The 20,083-nt window shown below is 51.9% G+C and overlaps 1 protein-coding gene across 1 annotated transcript in view; it reads left to right on the forward strand.

The window, feature by feature from the left end:
* The window catches only part of CHRDL2 (chordin like 2), a 35,651-nt gene extending 18,498 nt beyond the window's left edge, over positions 1–17,153 (forward strand). Inside the window, exons 7-13 of the mRNA XM_030477588.1 lie at positions 2,637–2,730; positions 4,102–4,157; positions 5,373–5,541; positions 6,712–6,906; positions 9,860–10,042; positions 14,856–14,948; positions 16,709–17,153. Coding sequence (XP_030333448.1) covers positions 2,637–2,730; positions 4,102–4,157; positions 5,373–5,541; positions 6,712–6,906; positions 9,860–10,042; positions 14,856–14,948; positions 16,709–16,788 — 870 coding nt within the window. The 3' untranslated portion in view covers positions 16,789–17,153. The remainder of the gene's footprint in view (positions 1–2,636; positions 2,731–4,101; positions 4,158–5,372; positions 5,542–6,711; positions 6,907–9,859; positions 10,043–14,855; positions 14,949–16,708) is intronic.
* Positions 17,154–20,083: the final 2,930 nt, after the last annotated feature.

Consider the following 20,083-nt stretch of genomic DNA (forward strand, 5'->3'; position numbering starts at 1 on the left):
CAGAAAGGATTTGGTGTTTCCCAACTGCTGTTGAGTGCCTGGATCTCATGATGCCACCAGCAGCCAGCTCCTGTGCTGGATGGATGGAGCTCACCACCAACACAGCCCCAACCAGCGGGACAGGGGCACTGGAGCCTAGCAGAGATGACAATGAGCAGGCACCAACCATTGATCTTCATCCTGTTTGCTTGGATTTAAGTGGAAGCTGAACTCAGAGCTGAGATGTGCTTGACCACCAGAAGATGGTCTCATCTGGAAACCCCTGCAGTGTGTTCACCAGCCTTTGGGCCATTGTGTGCAGAGCTGTGCCCTGGAGAAGGGCCGTGCATGTGTTTTCCAGGCTGTCTACAGGAAGCATCTGCAAGAAGCATCTGCCTGTTACACCTAATTGCAATGACTTTGCAGGACCATTGCATGTCCTCAGTGGTCCTGCTTGCCCTACCTGAGGGCTGCGATGGTGGCCAGGATGCTGAGTGCTCCTCAGCGTGCATGGAGTGCCCCTTGCCAGCACTGGAGGGATGTTCCTTCTCCATGAGGCTCCAGCGTTGACATGAGACAGGACCTGGCTCCGCTCTGCCCAGCGCTCTTCCACAGACTGGGAACCTGTGAAACCTCATCAAAACCAAGTCCTGACAGGGCTGCCTTGGGAGCTGGCAGCCTGGCCAGCAGCTCTGAGGAAGGTGTGTGGAGCGTGGGGCTGTGCCTGCCAGGAGCTGAGTGTCAGCAGATAAATGGAGCAGCTCCTCCTCCTGGAGAGGGAGCAAGGAAGGGGGATTGAAAGTGCCGATGCTGGGCTTGGATGCTGGGAGGAACTGCTCATGCTGGCTGCAAGCCTCTGCCATAACAGGGGGTTGCAGACACGGCTTTCACCACGCATCATACAGAGCCTTTGGATGGGACCAGGCTCCACTGGTCTGTGCTTCGCTTCCAGCAAGTAATTGGCCTAAGCTTGGCCAGGAAAGAAAGAGGAGTGAGAAAGCCCAAATCACCTCCCTCTCTCATGCCAAGAGCACGCACGCTGTGGTTACCATCAGCTTGATAGTAAAGTATGTGTAAAGCCGGCCTGAGCCCTTGGTGCTTGTGCACACCTTGGAGGGAGGTGGCAGAAGGAATAGCTTAGATGTAGGAATCATACAGCTTTTGGGGCTGGTTCCTCTCCTATGGACCTCAGCTGGATGCCAGCCCACCACCTTGGGACAAACATAGGGAAGGAGCCCTTGAATCCAACTGTGTGTGCCCACTTGGCTCTGCTTTCCCATCCCATCCCATCCCATCCCATCCCATCCCATCCCATCCCATCTACGACCACCCCAGGAGCTCCGTGTCCCTATCAGAGGCACTGGGCCTCCCTCAGGCTCTGTTTACCCAGCAGGATAATGCCTTGGATACAAAGAGGAAAATACAGGGATGGAGCGTTGCAGAGGCTGTGTCTGATGTGCTCAGCTGCTGGAACAGCTGCGTGAACAGCTGGTCTAAACCTCCCGGAGACCTCCCAGAGACCAGATCCGCCGGGATAAATCCTGCTTTTTATCACACTTGCTCTTTCCCGCCCGGAGCAGGTCTTTGCCATGAGCTGCTGCTCAGCAGGAGAAGCAAGGAAGAGGCTGTGTGGCCAAACCCTGCTCCCTGCAGGTCTGGACCCCATGATGGTCCCTGAAGCAGAAGCAGGGTTTGAGTTGCAGCATCCTCTACCAGATCCTCTCATTGACCAAACCTTCTTCTTCCTCTTCACATCCCTTTCACAGCAGTTTGACTTCCTGGTAGTAGAAGAAGCTGCTGTGGTTTGGTTTTCTATGGGTATCCTTGGTTAACCTCTTGGGTTTGGTTGACTGAGAGCTTGCAGATACGTGGTTCATGGAGAAGAGGACCTTGCTGTTGAGGTCTGGCTGCTGCTGGGCTGCTGAACATCCTATTTTACCCTTCTGCAAAGCAGCAAAACCTTGGCCCTGTGGCAAACAAGCGCAAATCCATTGACTGAGGTGGGATTGGGATGTACTAAGGTCAAGACTGGCCTTGACCTGTGGTTTTCAGCTTGAATCACTACAGGAATGATGTCTTCCAAACTAACCACCAAGCCAGTGGAAGAAGGTCTACACCTGAACATCCATCCATAGCTCTTGATCCAATGTCTGTGTGTGCTTGGCTCTGGTTCTATTGAATAATCCAAGAGGAAGGGCAGAGCTGTGGAGCTGGGTCTGGCTTCAGCATCATCACACTCTCCCTTTCCACCTGTATCCTCCAGGTCCCTGTCCTGGGAGATATCAGAGAAAAGGTTCTTGTCCCTCTTTGAACTGGTGGGTGTTTACAAGTGTGTGGTGGCCATTTCAATGTGGTAGCACTAATGATGCCTGAGAGGAAGGCACTGCCTCCTTCTTGGGGAAGACCACCCCACTCATGAGCATGTGGCCCAGCCATTCCAGGAGAGGACAGCACACACCATGTTACACCCCATAGGATGGAGGTTGCATGGACACATCTTCAGCTTTCATCAGCTGATAGATGATTGGTGATATCTGAGGACGGACTATTGGGGGGCTTTTGATTTAGGATAGATCTGACACTCCAACACATGGACATACGGCCCTGTCCATCTATTCATAATGCTGATGATGCTCTTTGTTCCTCCTGCTTCCTAGGAAGGCCAGATCTACTGTGGCTTGGTGACCTGCCCAGAGCTGTTGTGTTCCTCTCCCCTCACTGTGCCGGATTCCTGCTGCCAGGTCTGCAAAGGTAACGAAAGGCCCAGGAGGTGCTCCTAAGTGCTGGTTGGAAGACCCCAGATGGTTGCCACCAGCTGGCAGGAGCCATTTGAAGCCACTTTAGCAGGATTTGGGAAGCCTGTGCTGTAAATCAGAGCAGTTCCTATGTCTTGGTTGCACCAGGGCCCGGTTCTTTCCTGGCATGCTTCCCTTCCCCTAGCTGTGTCCTGCCTCCCTGCAGCCCATACACCGGCTAGAGCTGAGCTCTTTGCCCTGTCACTGGTACTTTGTGCAAAGAGATGTGACTTGCATGGAGGCAAAGTCCTCCAACCAGGATGGAGATGGTTGCATAGACCAAATGAAGGTGGTGGAAACGTCTATGGACGTTTCCAGGACAGTCAAGGAACTCCCACTTTGACCCCAGTGCAGCGCGGCTGAGTGTCACTTCCACAGCTCTCCATGGAGGAGAAACTCTTGAGTTTGCTGCTGTTTCCCCTGACTCACCCCTGGAAAGTGAGGAGAGCATCAAGCTCCATGTCTCCAGATGAGACAGACACATGGGCAGGTTCACTGCCTGCTGACAGTGAAGTCACAGCACAGGATGACTCTTTACTATGAAGCTGCGAAGTTGTGGTGGTCTCCTGGCCATGGGCACAGACTGAGCTCTTTCCAAACTCTTCCCTTCTTCAGTTTATGTTCCTCTCTCTTAGTTTTTTTTGGTGCAGCTGAGACATGTCCTTGGCTTGGTGAGAAATGTCTTTGGATTTCTTTATAACCAGAGACTTCAGAGCAGCTTCCACTATCTGAAGGGGGCTACGAGGATGCTAGAGAGGGACTCTTCATCAGGGACTGGAGTGATAGGACAAGGGGTGATGGGTTCAAACTGAAACAGGGGAAGTTCAGGTTGGATCTAAGGCAGAAGCTCTTCCCTGTGAGGGTGCTGAGGTGCTGGCACAGGGTGCCCAGAGGAGCTGTGGCTGCCCCATCCCTGGCAGTGTTCAAGGCCAGGTTGGACACAGGGGCTTGGAGCAACCTGCTCTAGTGGAAGGTGTCCCTGCCCGTGGCAGGGGGTTGGGACTGGAGGAGTTTTAAGGTCCCTTCAAACACAAACCATTCCATGATTCTATGACTCTATCTCCATCACCTCATACTCTACCTCTGGGGTGTTTTCATGCCACCTACCTTCAGAAGCTACAAGGCCATGTCCTTCTTGGAGCTGTGCTGTTGTTAACAGTGGGGATAACAGGGTTTTTGGAGTATGTCTCCCATTTGCTTTGGGTGATGGGAATTCAAAGCTGCTCTCCACTCACAGCACCCTGAAGAGAGCTGCTTTCAGTCAAAGAGGGAGCAGATCTTCACCCAGCCCTGCAGCATTTCACAGGACAATGTTTTTCCCTTGCAGATGGCTCACATGAGAAGTCCACGGAAGAGGAGCCCCCGCAGTTAAACAGAGGTGTTGTACGTGACGTTTGCATTTTAAACCTCAGGTTCTTGCTCCCAGCACAGCCCCATTAAACAGCTCAAAGGAAGCCACTTGCCCTTGGCCATAGTCTTCTACAAAGGAATGACCCGGAGCAGCTCTAGAAGGTAGAATCATGGGCCCCTGGTTTGCAGATGAATCCTGTCTTGGAATGGGCTCTAGGTTAAGGTTATCAGCATAGGCTGAGACCTCAGACCACCAAGAAAAGAGTCTTGTCCTTTTCCTCTGAAGCATCTCTGATGTCTTTGGAAGAGCAAAAGACGTGGAACTGGAAACCTTGGGCCCTTCTCCTTGTTGAGAAGTTGAGGTTAAAGCAATGGAGGAACATGGACAGAGCAGACTCAGAGTTGACCAACAGCCAGACACGATCCATACCCATACTCAGATGGCCTAAATCTCTCTTTGGATGCTTTTGCTTCAGGAGATAGTGTCTTCTCTCCACCCTGGTCTCAAGGGTCTCCTGTCTCCCAGTCTCAGAGCAGCCAGTGCCTGTTTGTATCGGCATCTCCAGCAAGGAAAAAGTGACTCCTTGGCTCCAAGGGTTGATTCCTGGTGACATGTCAGAGCTGGGCACCCCATGTCATGTCTGTGGGATTAAACCACAGCTCCTGGCCCTGCCCTTTTCCATACTGCTGGGTGCAACGCCAGCATCACACCTCCACCACCTCTAAACCCTCCAAAACAGACACAAGGGGACCCTTTGTGCTGCATGTCTTGTCCCAGCAGTTTGCTTTTGGAAGCCTGGGATGTTCCTTGGGATTCCAGTCCTGCTGGCTCCACACCAACTCTCCTGGTGCTGCCAGGTGAGAGGGCAGGATATGGCCCATCCTTACCTCTCTGGTCCTGTTTGGATAGCACGGATCCCAGTCCCCACTTCCCTAGCAAGCATCTAGGAATGGTCATCCCATTTCCTTTCCTGTGCTAGTGATGTAGGACCTCACTTGCTTCTCTGAGGGCATTGAGTTGCTGCTCCAACGAGGGCGACCCACATGCAGCGCAGGGAGGACACCAGTGTGGAGCATTGACACTGCTCAGCTCTCCTTAGGTGGTTGCAGCAACCTGGGTCATTGCTCATCCCTATCTCTGGACCTTCCTCTCCCAAAGGAAGGTGTGTAGGACACTGCATGGCTTTGGAGCGAGAACAACCCAACTGCCTGGGTCTGAGTCCTCTTCTTTCCTCTCACTGTTCACAGAGGCACTCACAAGACCAGTGCTTGGGGGAAGCCACGGGCAGGAAGACACCCGGAGCCACCATGGCCACTGTCCTCAGCTCTTCCCTGGAGTTCATCCCCAGGAGCTTCAAACCCAAGGGAGGAGGTGGCACCACCGTGAAGATTGTCTTGAAAGAGAAGCACAAGAAAGGTGAGGGATGAAGGGGAAGGGCAGTCCGAATGTGGCCTAAGGTGGCTTCTCCAGGACATTGAATTCTCCAAGGAATCTGTTCCAGCAGCAGGTTTCCACGACCAAGTCCTACTTTCCACTCCTCCACAGCCATTCACATCCAGCTATCTCAGCCCTGGTGGCCCACAACATCTTGATGGCATGTTCAAGGCCAGGTTGGATGGAGTCTTGGGTGACATGGTTTAGTGTGTGGTGTCCCTGCCCATGGCAGGGAGTTGGAACTGGAGGATCTTAAGGTCCCTTCCAACCCAAACCATTCTATGATTCTATGATTCCAATCTCCTGCTTTCCAACAAAGAGTTGGGAGAAGATTGGTCCTTGGGGTGTTTTGGAGATCTGGGACCTGGGAAGGGAGATGCTTAGCTGGAAGATTCCATACCGTCCTTCTAGGACAGTGCTGCAGAGGGAGAGGATGTTCCTCCACGTGCTGGGTCTATCCCAGTGCTGTGGTCTTCCTCCTGGAGGAGAGCAAGTGAGATGAGGAGGTAACCCTCATGGAGGTAAAGATGATGAGGAGGCAAGCCCATAGATGCAGAGGGGAAAAGACAGGCCTTTTCTCTTCGTGGGGGCTCTCCCAACGCTGTGTCTCCAAAAGGCTCTTTCCAGTCCTTGGAGGTGAAGCCCTGGAGGAAATTGTGGGACCTCCAAACGTGTTCATGGAGGAGTCAGCAGGTGGCACTCTTCACTGTGCTTCATGCCTGGGACAGCCTCGAAGGGACCCTGGGCTTCAGAGGCTTGGAGGCTGGTGAGGTCCTGTCCACACTGACCCCACCAAGGAGGTTGTTCCCAGCAGCCTCCATCTCCTTGAGCCAGGTCCCCTGCCCCATAGAGTTATAGAATCAACCAGGTTGGGAAAAGACCTTTAAAATCAAGTCCAACTGTGTTCTCCAGCACTGCCAAGGCCACCACTAACCCATGTCACTGAGGGCCTCGTCTACATGTTCCATGGCACCTCCTGGGTGGGGTGGCTGCAGTATCCCCTTGTCCGCTGCTGGATGTGCTGCGAGAGGACCACGCTCCTCAAGAGAGCAGAGCCACCCGTTTCTGAGGTGTGAAATGTATTGGGCTCCACCAAGCATTGGGTGGACAAAGAGGAGGATTTATTTCCACTCTTTTCTCTCTCTCCTCCAGCTTGTGTGTACAACGGGAAGACCTATTCCCATGGGGAAGTGTGGCATCCCGTCTTCCGGCTCTACGGCCTCCTGCCCTGCATCCTCTGCACTTGCAGGGATGGTGTCCAGGACTGCCAGAAGATCACCTGCCCCAAGGAGTATCCGTGTGACCATCCAGAGAAAGTAGATGGGAAGTGCTGTAAAATATGTCCAGGTAAGTGAGATCCCACCTTCTCCTGCTGGTACCTTCTAGATCCTTCCTTCAGCCTTGGTTTAAAGCCCAGGCAGATGTGTTCCCATCACTGGTGGCTTGAATTGACACCAGTTCAGCAGGACAAGCACCATTGTAAGGGTTGGTCTGTCTTGGAAAGCAGCAGGACTGAGCCAAGGTGAGGAAGATGCATCTGTCCCATAAGGTTGCCTCTGTCGGGTGGTTGTAGTCTGGAGAAAGATGCCCAGGGAGGGACATGACAAGAGTCTTCAGACAGATAGAAGATGCTTTCTGGGGAGAGGGTCTGTTCTCCAGACCTCCAGTTGGGACAAGAAGTGATAGGGTTAAATTGTGGCAGCTGAAATGTAAGTTTGGAGTCAGGAGGACACTTCCCAAGTGTGGGGTTACCTGTGGCACTCATGGTTTGATTAAATAGGAGTTGAATTCCGAAACCCTGGAAGGGGAGGGTTAGGAACACAGCTGTTGGGGTGCTCCAGGTAGAGCTGGGCTGGCGCTGGGACGTGGTGAAGAGGACCTCTTTTTTCATAGTCAATGGGTTTTGGGTTTCTTGGCTGCTTCTTGGTCTTTGGAAAGCTGTTTACCTTGAATCACAGACCTGGAAAAGACGTGGCAGGGCAGGAGATCTCCTGTTCCCACTGGAGAACATCACTATCATTCAGCAGTAGACATTTAGTTGATGGACCACCCAGTGCTTCCCTAGAGAGGCTAAAGATGCCTGAGCATCTCTGAGCCTCACTGCAGATGCAGCACTTTCTGGCTGATCTCCTCTGATGTGCATCTTCAAGGTGGTTTCATGGAGGGGTCTCCCCAGGCAGAACAAGCAAAGGGCGTTACCACACTTTAGAACGGGGGCAAACGGGCTGAGAAGTGGGATTTTCCAGGTTTTCCAGCCTCTGAGCAGGGATGTTGTGGGAGAGCGAAGGGCAGAAGCTCAGCTTGTTTTAATAAGGTTTCTGATGTGTTTATGAGCAGGATTTATGACGTGGTGCCTGGTGGGAATGGGATATGATGACTGAGCAGAGCCCTTCCAGTCTCGCATTCCCATTATAGTGGCTCTTTCTGCTTTCAAGTCTACAACTTTCTCTGCTGGGATCTCTTGTCTGTTCAGCCTTCATTTATTTCCAGTTAAACACCCTGACCCAGCCAAAACGACTTTCTCCTTGCTTTCCAGTACTCCCAGATAACAATCTCACACACATGCACGTGGCTCAGCCAAGTCTCATGCTTCTCCTTTGCTTTGCTGCACGGAGGTTTCACCCATCTTCTTTTTCCAGGCAGTTTCCATGACTTTCCTCCTCTTCCTCCCTTGTTCCCAGTAGCGTGGGGACAAACAATGATTTCTGTTTGCAGAAGAGATCCTGATTGAAGGGGAACCCAATGCTGTGATGCATTGGCTGGATGGGGAGACCATGGTGGTTGCTGGGGGCAAGAGCAGTGACGGGGACCCCTGTGTCCCTGCTTCTCCTCCCAAACACTGTTGACCATCAAGAGTGAAGCTCCAAGGATGTTAAATACCTGTTGTAGCTGCAACAACATGTAGTTCCTGCCCTGTTGTGAAGGTGGAGCTTCCCCAAGCGTTGCAAAGAGCAGCCATGGAGTGAGTGAAGTTTAATGGTCTGGATGAAGGTTTTCCTGCATCCGGATCCTTCAGTGGCAGGGATGAGGATGCTGGGTTGTGGTTGTCCCCCATCACATCACACTGAGCCTGCAGAGCTGAATGCTTGTCTTCTCATGTGAAAAAGCCCTGCTTTGCACCCCTTTAAAGTGGGATTTCCATCCCCTCTCTGAGCGGAGCAGCTCAGGACCATGCCAGAAAGCACAGAATGAGGCCTAGAATAACTGTCCTACTAAAATAAACCCCAGGCATCTATTTATAGCCAAACTTTCTTTCGAGTAGTGTAAAAAAGCTCCAGCATCCAAAAGGACAGGGAGAACAAGGCTAAATTCAGCAGAGCTGAGCAGCTCCGAGTTCCAAGGACCACAACCAAAGGCAATAAATCTCCTTCCAAACCCATGGGGGATTCTTAATTACTCCAGATACATGAAAAGCATGAAACAATCAGCAGCTCGGCTTTAGCAAGGATGCTGAAAGAGTCACGTAGGGTCCTGCTGGTGCCCCTGCTGAGGGTCTCCCCACTGTTGTACCCCATGTGGGGTGAGGGTTTGGGCTGCGGCTGAGCCAGGCACAATGCCCAGGCAGCTCAGCCCTAGTGCTGGCTCCCGTGCTGCGGGCTCATCCCTGCGTGATGCTGGCATTGCTCCTCTGGGATGGCAGCAGGAGTGAGATGGGAAGCAGGGAATCCAGCCTGGGCTTTGCGGTGATGATGGCACCAAGGTCCTTGCAGTGGGTATGGGGGATAAAGGTGGAGAAAATCCCCCTTTTCCCATCCCTGCTAGCACAGAGGATGCCAAAATCAAGGGGAATGGGGCTGAGCAGATCCATAGATCCTATATCAACATCTCCCCTTGCTGCAGATCTTGGCACTGGGAATCAAACTCTGGGAGCCAAGGTCCATTCAGAGATGTGATTGTCCCACATGGCATCAAACCCAACGAGATGCCTTTCTCTTGATGCAGGTGAGAAGCCCAACGAGATTCTTGGGCTTTGCAGTGGTGATGGCACCAAGGTCCCTGCAGTGGGTATGGGGGATGCAGATGGAGAAAATCCTCCTTTCCCATCCCTGCTGGCACAGAGGATGCCAAAATCAAAGGGAATGGAAAATATGGGGCTGAGCAGATCCTTTATCAACATCTCCCTTTGCTGCAGATCCCAGTATTGGGAATCAGACCCCGAGAGCCAAGGTCCATTCAGAGACACACTGTCCCACATGGCATCAAACCCAATGAGAAGCCTTTCCCTTGCCCTGGGTGCTGAGATGGCTCCTCCAAGCTCCTGCCTGCCCCTTTAATGAACTCTGTCCTTGTTCTTGCCCAGAAACCAAAGTCAAACCCACTGATGGAACAGCCACCACGCGCTGTGGCAAGAACCCCAACCGCGTCCTGGTGTACATGTTTGTGCCACCCAGCTCCGAGCCCTCCAAGGAGATCCTCAGGACGATCGCAGTCGAGAAGGAGCCTGCAGAAGAGGTGGAAATCTACAACTGGAAGCTGATTAAAGGTGAGTACTGAAACCAAACCAGCCAGCAATGGAGGGGGTGTGTGGAAACGTGGTGCTTTCCAAGCTTTGTTCACGTTTTCAGGCGTTTCTAGTGGTGCTCCAGACCTCATGTGGTGAGTGCAAACCTGCTGACAGCAGGCTGGCTCCTCCAACTCCATCCTTCTGCACTCTTTTGCTGTCAGTTGCATGTAGATCAGGGGCTGGAAACCACTTCTGGCCCCAGTGTGTGCTGCCACGAGCTGCAACACCATCCAGAGGTACAGCACATGGGCAAACAAGGCAAGGGCCATGGACTTCTCCTCCAGACCTGCTCTGGCTTTCATGCCAAATGCACATGGAAAGCAAAACAAAACGATGTTCTGGTCACTCTTTTCTTGCTCACTGCTGGAGCAAAGCTTGCAGACCTGCTGCAAAGGTGCACACAGAGGGGGTCAATTGGCCCCAGCTCACTTTTTGGATGGGTGGATTTGGATGCTTCTGTTGGTGTGTCCTCCAGACACCAAATACACTATCAGTGACACCAATCTCTTGCTGTCTCCCCACGCCTTTAGCTCTGCAACACTCTTATGGACCAGAAGAACTTATCTCTGCTAGGGACACTTGGTAGATATTTGTGTTGTGTTTCTATTGGGCATGGGAATGCATCGCAGTGCCCCAACCCTGAGTCTCCATTGGACATACTCTACCCCTTGCAAAAAGCTGTGCCTTGAGCACTTGAGGTTGGTCACACTCTGCTTATGGATACAGTGACCCCCCAGCCCATGTCTTCTGGACGTGTGTAGTCAAATAGTGGTCTCTTGGGTATGTTCCTGTCTCACCTCACTCCTAAGGAGACCTCAGCCCTCCTGTGGCTGCCTCTTCGAGCTGCCAATGGTGAGAACACATGGATAGCAGTCAGAGATGGAGCCCTGGCTGCCACCACGTCTCCATGCCCCCCCTGCCATCCTCCCCAGTGCCCCTCTCCCCGTCCTCCCCCCCGTCCCAGCACAATGGCACCTTGTGGCTGGAGGACACTCTGAGCCTGCACTGTCTGGGCCCCACCGTTTCCTCTCCTCGCTCCTTGGCAGAGGTTGCCACCCAAAACCTTCTCGCCACCTTCCAAGGCCAAAAGCTTCATGTCTGCACGGAGCCCCTGAGCCCTGCCAGCCAAGGACAGGGGAGGCCCTTGTCCCCGAGGCCAACACAGCTCTTTTGCTTGGCAGAGCAAAGTGTTACTATTGGGAAAGAGCATGAGCTCAGGCACATATGGATTCCACCTCTCCATGGTCCATCACTCTACCAACAGAGCAGCGTGTGTGGAGAAAGGAGGCTGCAAGTCACGCCTGGAGCTCGTCCATCTGCCTTTGTATGGGCTTATGGTACCTACGTGGCCTCTTCTATTCCTGTGCTGGGACAGTTTCCTCCTTGAGGCTGGAGTTGAGAGGAGAAACCAGTGCCAGCACCAGGCTGAAAACCATACCCAGCTTGCTGGTGGGGCACGACCAGCCCTGGGTGAGCTGCAATGGGGGTTTCCCATGGTTTTGAAGGCTGAACACCTCAGTGACTTTGGAAAGTGACTTTCTGATGGTTTAGAGAAGGAATTATCATGGGGAGCGAAGACAACAGAGGAACAGGCAGGACCAGAGAGGGACCAGCATGGTTTGGATTGTCATTGATTCCTGCCTTGCTGGAGGCCTGGGCTCTATGGGAGGTGCAGCATCCCTATGGATCTCTTTCCCACATTTCCCCTGCCAGGCTGTTGATTAGATATTGATCAAACTATTCCTTTCTATCCTGAAAACCTGCAGCTCTGGGACCTTCAGCAACCCCCAGTGTTTCACCACGCTGGTATATCCCCACACCACAGACAAGCCGTCCCCATGCTTTTCCATCATTTGCTTGAAGATCTCCTGCCATGGAGACTCTACAGCCCATCTAATCTCTTCCAGAGCCACAAAACCCTTCCTAACAGAAGACTATTCCCAATGTTCAGTCTTCCTGCAGCTCAAGCTCATGCCTTCTCATCCTCACCATTGTGTGCGTGAAGAGTAGACTCCTTTCCTCTGAAGATGCCATCAGCTCCCACCTCTGTCCTCTTTTACATGGTTTAAGGTTTAAGTTTTACATGGTTTAAACTCAGTTTAACCTGAGTTTATTCTCAGTCTTTCTTGATGTTAGAAATTTCTGGTCCTTTGCTCCTTCCTGTAGCTCTGCTCTGGAATCTCTCTCTGTCTGTCTTTAAATACAGAGCCCAAAACAGGGCATGGATGGGGCTCTGGCCCAAGGTTGTGTCCTGCTGGGATGAGTCTCATACACCCATGTGCACCCATGCTCCTGTCTCCATCCATACGCAAAAGCTTTGTTTGCAGATGATTTAGCAGCTCCTGAGACCAGTGTCTTGAATTAGACTTGCTTCATTCCCCAGCCCACTGTTAAGTACCATGTTTAAAGTCGTCGTAGAGCCACAGACTGGTTGGGTAGGAAGGGACCTTAAAGCTCATCCAGTTCCAACCCCTGCCACGGGCAGGGACACCTTCCACTAGAGCAGGTTGCTCCAAGCCCCTGTGTCCAACCTGGCCTTGAACACTGCCAGGGATGGGGCAGCCACAGCTTCTCTGGGAAAAGTCTGTGCCAGCGCCTCAGCACCCTCACAGGGAAGAGCTTCTGCCTCAGAGCTCATCTCAATCTCCCCTCTGGCAGGTTAAAGCCATTCCCCTTGGCCTGTCCCTCCATCCCTTGTCCAAAGCCCCTCTCCAGGTTTCCTGGAGCCCCTTTAGGCCCTGGAGCTGCTCTAAGGTCTCCCCTTCAGGAGCCTTCTCTTCTCCAGGCTGCCCCAGCCCAGCTCTCTCAGCCTGGCTCCAGAGCAGAGCTGCTCCAGCCCTCGCAGCAGCTCCGGGGCCTCCTCTGGGCTCATGGACATCTCCTTGTCCCCATGATCACTCCATACTCATGGACATCATCTTGTCATTGGAAACCATTTCTTTCTTGTACCTAGTCTGAATATCCCCTTTTTCAGTTTAAACCATAGCCTCTTGTCCTATCACTACAGGCTCTACCAAAAAGTCTGTCCCCACCTTTCACATAAGCCCTCTTTAAAGCACCAGGAAAGGTGGAAGTGCCCAACAGCCCTCTCAGCTCCCTCCATCTCATCCTAAACTTTGCAAACAACAATCCTGTCTGTTGGACAGGATCTGTTTGCTGGGAAATGGCATCACTCATTCCCAGCTCCATCCCATAACGCCTCTTTGGCGGTTGCAGGCACAGTGGGCTATTCTTATCTGCACCTCCTCACACGTGCTGGAGCATCATCTGCATTCCTCCGCTGCTCCCCAGCTCCTGGCATCTGTCAGAGACAACCAAAGGTCTCCACCAGCTCTCGGAGGGCTCTTGGGTGAACATTATCGAGGTCGGTTGATGAAAAGATGTTTATCTCTTGGAGCTCTTGTTTAAAATATCCTCTTGGTTACTAATGTCCCGGAAAGCGCTTTACCAGCCACGGGGACTATACACACCCCCTCCTGCTCCTTGCTAAGTATAGACCAGGAGGATTTATTGAACACTTGTGCCTTCCTTGCGTCATCAACACTTTTATTATCTCCATCCAGCATCTTCTTTTGTTCCTGGTAGCACTTCTGCTCCTGACCCACTTCAAGGGCTTATTCACAGCCCAAATAGCCACATATTTCTCCTTATGCCTTTGACTTCCTGTATTTATTTTCCTCAGTCCATAACATCTCATTTATATGGATTTCTAGTCCATTCTCTTTCCTTACATACTCTTTTAATGTGTAATTCCTGCTGGGAATCAGGGAAAGGCTCTTAACCAAATAAGGGGGGACCACGTTGCCTCTCACATCGGCAGTGGAGCCTGGGTGAGAGGTGGGGAAGGATGTGCCAGGAATACCTGCCTGCTTTGTCACGCTTCCCGGGCAAATATGACTATCACAACCCCTAATCCTGCAGAAAGGTCACTTCCATTGCTCAACGCAGGTTCTGGTTCTCTTGGGTCAAACATGTGAGTCAGGCACCTCCGCTAACGGGACGCTGTTGGCACAGGCAGAAATAGCAGCCTCTGCTGAGGTCATTTATGGGGTTTTTCCTGTCCTGGAGGAGTTTCAGGGCTGGGGGCAGAGAGATGGAAAACTTTGGTCCCTGAGAGCATCCAGGAAAGGAAAACATCCAAGGATGGAGGGGACTATGCAGTCAGGGAAGGTAGAGTGAGCAGAGAGGACAGGGATCCCAGGACCCCACTGGTCTCATCTTTATATCTCTTATGGTTTTAGGGTAGATGTGAGATGCTTTTCAGAGTAACAAAATCTTACTGTGATCACCTGCCTCATGGTGGTGTCCCTGCTGTGGGTTCAAATTGAAACAGGGGAAGTTCAGGTTGGATCTAAGGCAGAAGTTCTTCTCTGTGAGGGTGCTGAGGTGCTGGCACAGGGTGCCCAGAGAAGTGATAAATGCTCCATCCTTGTCAGTGTGCAGATCCAGGCTGGACAGAGCCTTGGGTGATATGGTCTCGTGTGAGGTGCCCCTGCACATGGCAGGGGGTTTTAACTGCATGATCTTATTGTCCTTTCCGACCCAAACCATTCTGTGATTCTGTGATCCTATGATTTAATGAGCAGTTAGTTTTCAAACAAAATCTCTCCAGGTCTTTGGCCAGCCCTGGATTCAACCCCAGACTCCCACCAGGCTTTGGCAACAGGTCCTGTGCTAACCCAGGACATCTCATGAAGGCAGCATCCTTTTTGCATCTCAGGAGGGGACAGAGAAGTGGACATCCAAACCTGTCTGAGCTTTCAAATCTGATTCCCTGTGTTTCCCTCTGCAGGAATATTTCATCTGATCCAGACCAAGAAGATCAGCAAACAGGAATTCAAGCAGGAATCACAGAACTTCAGACTCATCACCAGGACGAACGAAGGTAGGGAGGGAAAAATCCCATCTCCCCAGTCTTCCAGCCCCAAACAACCGCGTGTTTTGCTGCCGTGTTCTGCCCATTCCACAAAGGCTTCATGAATCCCGGTGCGGTGTGAGGAGCTGACCCATAGGGAGAAAACTTGTCGAAACATAGCTGGGTTGGAGCTGCCCCTCATCTGCAACACTCCTGGTCAGCAGTCACATTTCCACTTTATGGTGTTGGAAAGGGCAGCCAGCTTTCTAAAAGTGGATGCAGGCTTGTGAAATCCAAAGGCTTTGTGTCTCCAAAGCCCGTAAACCTGTTGGATTTTATATCATTTAATCCATCTGGCATTATGGGAGGAGGGAAAAAAGAGAAGGAATTATGCAAGGGATTTGAAAAAAATAAACTCTTGAGGTAGATAGTTTGAAAACTCATTCTTAATGTTCTTGGGTGGGGGTAGATGTTACAAAGAGCAGGAATGCCGGTGCACATGCCGAGAGTGCCTGTGTGGGGCGAAAGTGCCATGTTATTTCCTGCTGGCTGCCTCTTTGCCTGGGCTGGGATCAGCTTTAATGGCTTAGGTTCGGATCGGAGCCATTCCCATCTTGTCCAGCACCCGCAGGTCGTTGGGTCAGCTGGGAATGGCGCTGCTGCCCAGTGCGTTCCAGCACACCCAGTGCCCCAGGGAGGGAGGTTTGTTTTCAGCTCCCGTCCACTCAAGACAACATCTCTTGGGCAAACATCGGGGGATTTTCAAGCCCCTGCTTCCAGGTCAGGTTTTGGACCCTTAATGGAGTCTCTGGCACATGTCCCCTTCTTCTTGCCTCAGTTTCCCCTGATAAATAACCCTGTTGTGAAACCATCCCTCTGCCGTTGCTGCAAGTCCTAGGAAAGCATTGCCCAGAGATTTCTTCACAACAGGAGATTAATTCAGCCAGAAAATATTCCCTCCCTTGGGAATGACGACATTAGGGCTGCATAATCCTTGCTGGGATTATGAGGGAAGCAACAACCAAGGGGGAAAGCATCTCCAGCCCCCTCCTGCACACATGGCGATGTTGGTGTATGGGGAGAACAAGAAGAGGGATTGGGATGCTGTGTGCTGGTTTTTGGGGTGTTTCCCAGCTCCCACCAGTGCATTTGCTTTGTGGGGAGTCTGCAGCTCACCTGTGAGGTTGCGGAGGGGTTCTTCTCCTTAAACAGGGGAAGTTCAGCTTGAATATAAGGAAGGAGCTCTTCCCTGTGAGGGTGCTGAGGCGCTGGCACAGACTTTTCCCAGAGAAGCTGTGGCTGCCCCATCCCTGGCAGTGTTCAAGGCCAGGTTGGACACAGGGGCTTGGAGCAACCTGCTCTAGTGGAAGGTGTCCCTGACCATGGCAGGGGTTGGAGCTGGAGGAGCTTTAAGGTCCCTTCCAACACAAACTAGTCTGGGATTCTATGATCTTCCCCTACCATAGGTGGTGCAAAGTCTTGCACAAAGAGCCAAGTGGCTTCCAAGGAAAGCATTGGAAATGCCATTGATTGTGCTGCTAATTGCGTTGCAGGAGGTATACAGGGCCCCTCTTGACCTCAAACACCATTTTAGTTGCAAAATGACAAAGTCTAGGACCGGATTATAGGAGCACTGATGAGTTGCTCTGGCTGTGGCCACTGTAATGGGTAGATCTCTCCCAACACGGTTCCTGGAGGTGCTCCAGTGTGGAAGGTGTTGTGCATGGGGTGAACTGTGTTTTCCTGCTCCAAGGGTTGTTGCTCATCAGTGTCCATCTCCGTTCATCCAGGTCACTGGAACATCTTCCGAGCCCAGACGTCAGAGCAGCAGATGACAGAGAGCCCAGAGAAAGAAACAAAGAACTTGTAATGAGAACAAACTTTAACCTAGCTATTGATTTATCTACACATCCCATACACACATACACCTATATATGAAGTACAAAGCCTCATTACTCAATAGACTGGCACAGCAGTAAAGGATGCACTTGTGTAAACTACAGAACCTCCAGCAATCGAACCAAACTGAACCACATGGAATCACAGCCGTGGAGGTGCCTCTCTCCAGTGGGAGAGCACAAGAGGTTGGCCATCACCTCCTGAGATGAAGAGGTTGGATGTTCAGAGGGAAGAGGAGGGAGAGACGGTGGAGATGTGAGACCTGGAGCAACATGCAGAGGTGGGATACATCCCTGACAGCCGGCTTTCTGAAGAGCATTAGGAGCTAGCAGCAAACATGACCATGCTTCGTATCAACCGTCAGCATGAAGATGACCTGCAAGGAAAGAAAACCCACCCCTATCCCTTTCCTTGGAGCTCCTGTGAACTGCAAAGGATTTTCTTGGATAAATACCCTCCAAAGGGGTATTCCTGGAAAAATCTTGGGTCTTTTCTCCTCTGTTCCAGCCAGGAGGATTCTTTTCCCTTCTTTGCAGGTCACTTGAAGATGGAGTTTTTGGGAGGACCCACCTGCTGACAGGGTCTGAGACCCTGAATGCTGCACTAAGGTCGCTACCAAGCAAGTTATTATGCTATATATTTATCTATATCCTACATAATATCTACTGGGCTGTATTCACAGGAGGGGCATCTCCCAAAGGGTGAACAGGACCATTTCTGCAGCGTGGGGAGGAGGGGGTGCAGCAGCATCGTCCTCCCCCTGTCTGGAAATAGCTTTGGGGGATTTTCAGGTTGTTTTGGTACATGTATTTATCTCTGGTTTCTGGTTTTATTCTGTTTTGATAAATCTATTTATTTGGAGATCCAGAGCTGTCTGATAAATCTGATTAAAGCGTCTTCTTGATTCAGCCTCCTGTGCTGGCTCTCCTTTCTCCATAGGATCTGTGTTATGAGCATCCTGGTGGGGTGAGATCTCCATCTGGGTGGGGTTGGACCCCCATCCTGATGGGGTCTGGTCACGTTGCAATCAGGAAACATCCTTTGGGTTGGAATGCAGGGTCGAGGCACGCAGAGAGCATCCCAGGGATGCTCTGCTCATCGTCATGGGCTCATCATAGGATCCCAGACTGGTTTGGGTTGAAGGGAGCTTAAAGCTCATCCAGCTCCAACCCCCTGCCACGGGCAGGGACACCTTCCACTAGAGCAGGTTGCTCCAAGCCCTTGTGTCCAACCTGGCCTTGAACACTGCCAGGGATGGGGCAGCCACAGCTTCTCTGGGAAAAGTCTGTGCCAGCGCCTCAGCACCCTCCCAGGGAAGAGCTTCTGCCTCAGAGCTCATCTCAATCTCCCCTCTGGCAGGTTAAAGCCATTCCCCTTGGCCTGTCCCTCCATCCCTTGTCCAAAGCCCCTCTCCAGGTTTCCTGGAGCCCCTTTAGGTCCTGGAGCTGCTCTAAGGTCTCCCCTTAAGGAGATGGCAATGAAGGGGGTCTGGGGAGGAACAAGCATGCGAAAATAGAGGGATAAGGGGATCAATGAGCTGATCTGCCCAAGAAGATGGATGGTCACTGCGTTTGTCCCACATCAGCACAGTTTATCTATCTCATGAATTAGACTCAGTTTCCTCATTAAGCTCCATTTCTCACTGTGCTACTGATCGAGGGGCTCTCTCCTCCATGTACATGTGTTTGGGGTGTAGGTGCCAGAACAGTCAGACCACAGGCCCCAGCCAGGTGTTGGAGAAGCTGTAGGTGTGGGATGGTCATTGGAGACACTGTGGGGCTGCGAGTTGGGACTGGGAGGTCCCAGCCAGCTACTGGAGAGACTATGGGACCCAGGAAGGCCATTCAGGAGGTGCACATGGGCTTCCAGATGTGGCATCTCCTGACTTACACGGCATGGGGAGCCTCATTTCTCAGGATGGCCACCCCAGGAATGGACTATACATGAGCCTGTCCTGACTTTTCAGCAGGCTCCAAGTCTTTCTTGGGTCAGATTTGACATGGTGAACATCCACTTGCCCTTGAAAATCAACAGTGCTCCCACTGCCTTCCCAACGTGGGGAACCCAAATCCAACCTGGCAAACCCTCAAATCCATCTTCTAGGACACCCAAAAAAGTGATCCAAGTCCTTCTGAGCAGCAGCAAAGGTAGCCAACCTTTCCATAGGGATGGCTCAAGCTTCACCAATCCAAACCCTAGGGCCTAGGATGACATGGTCTAGTGGAAGGTGTCCCTGCCCATGGCAGGGGGTTGGAACTGGAGGAGCTTTAAGGTCCCTTCAACCCAAATCTGCCTGATTCTATGAAACTCAACCCTCAAAGCTTGAAGAGGAGCATGTCCAGGGCAGAGCTCTTTGCTATTTGGACATGTGGTCAAACTCTTCTCCCCTGCTCCTCCCAAAGCCAGCACATTCCCATTGGGGGATGCCAACAGGCAGCTCAGAGGGGTACGGTGAGATATATGTTTGCTCCGCAGTCGCTTTCCCTGTGTCTAATGGGTCCATGAGGATTAGTTTCATTGTCTGTGCAGCTGGGAGGCAGAAAGGGGTGCCCAGGCCAAGCAATCCTTCTTACTTCATTTCCAACTGTTTTCAAAGCCCCTGATCAGACACCCCAGATGGTGCTAAATGGCCATGAAGAACCTTTAAACACTGGCTTATTGTTGCGCTCCTCGAGTTAGAGAATCCTGATGGGCCTGAACTAATTCATTTCGACCCAAAAAGAAAAGCACTGAATCATGGTCCTTTGGCAATGCTGGTGAGAAGGACTCGTAAGTAGTTTCCTTTGGGTTTATCCAGCCTGTACAAACAGGGATCTCCACCAGGAGCTGCATACAAGCAACAGGAGAGCAAGAAAGCAACCCAGTGCACCACAGAGGGCAGCACGAGCAGTGCTCCCGCATCCCATAGGGCAGGAGGACCATGGGATGCTCCACCAGATCCCTTGTCCCATCGGTGTGCCCAATCTCCCCTTTGGAACCCCCATGTTTGGGGATGGCCACGTAACACATAGAGGGCAGAGAGGCAGGAGGAAAGAGCCACTGGGGCCACGGTTGTGCTGTGCCAGTCACGTTTCCTCCACGTCCCATCCCTCCTCCGGCTCCAGCTCTGTCTCCAAGGATTTACCTGTTTTTCTCATCACCAGAGGCTTTTTCCAGTGTGCAGATTGTCCTGACTTGCTAGAAAAGCTTTTTTCTATAGAAGTATTGCTCTTGCTTCCCATTTTGGGGGTGTCAAAGCTTTGACATAGCTGGAGGCAGCGAAAGGC

This window comes from Strigops habroptila, chromosome 2, assembly GCF_004027225.2.
Source record: "Strigops habroptila isolate Jane chromosome 2, bStrHab1.2.pri, whole genome shotgun sequence".
Lineage (NCBI taxonomy): Eukaryota > Metazoa > Chordata > Aves > Psittaciformes > Psittacidae > Strigops > Strigops habroptila.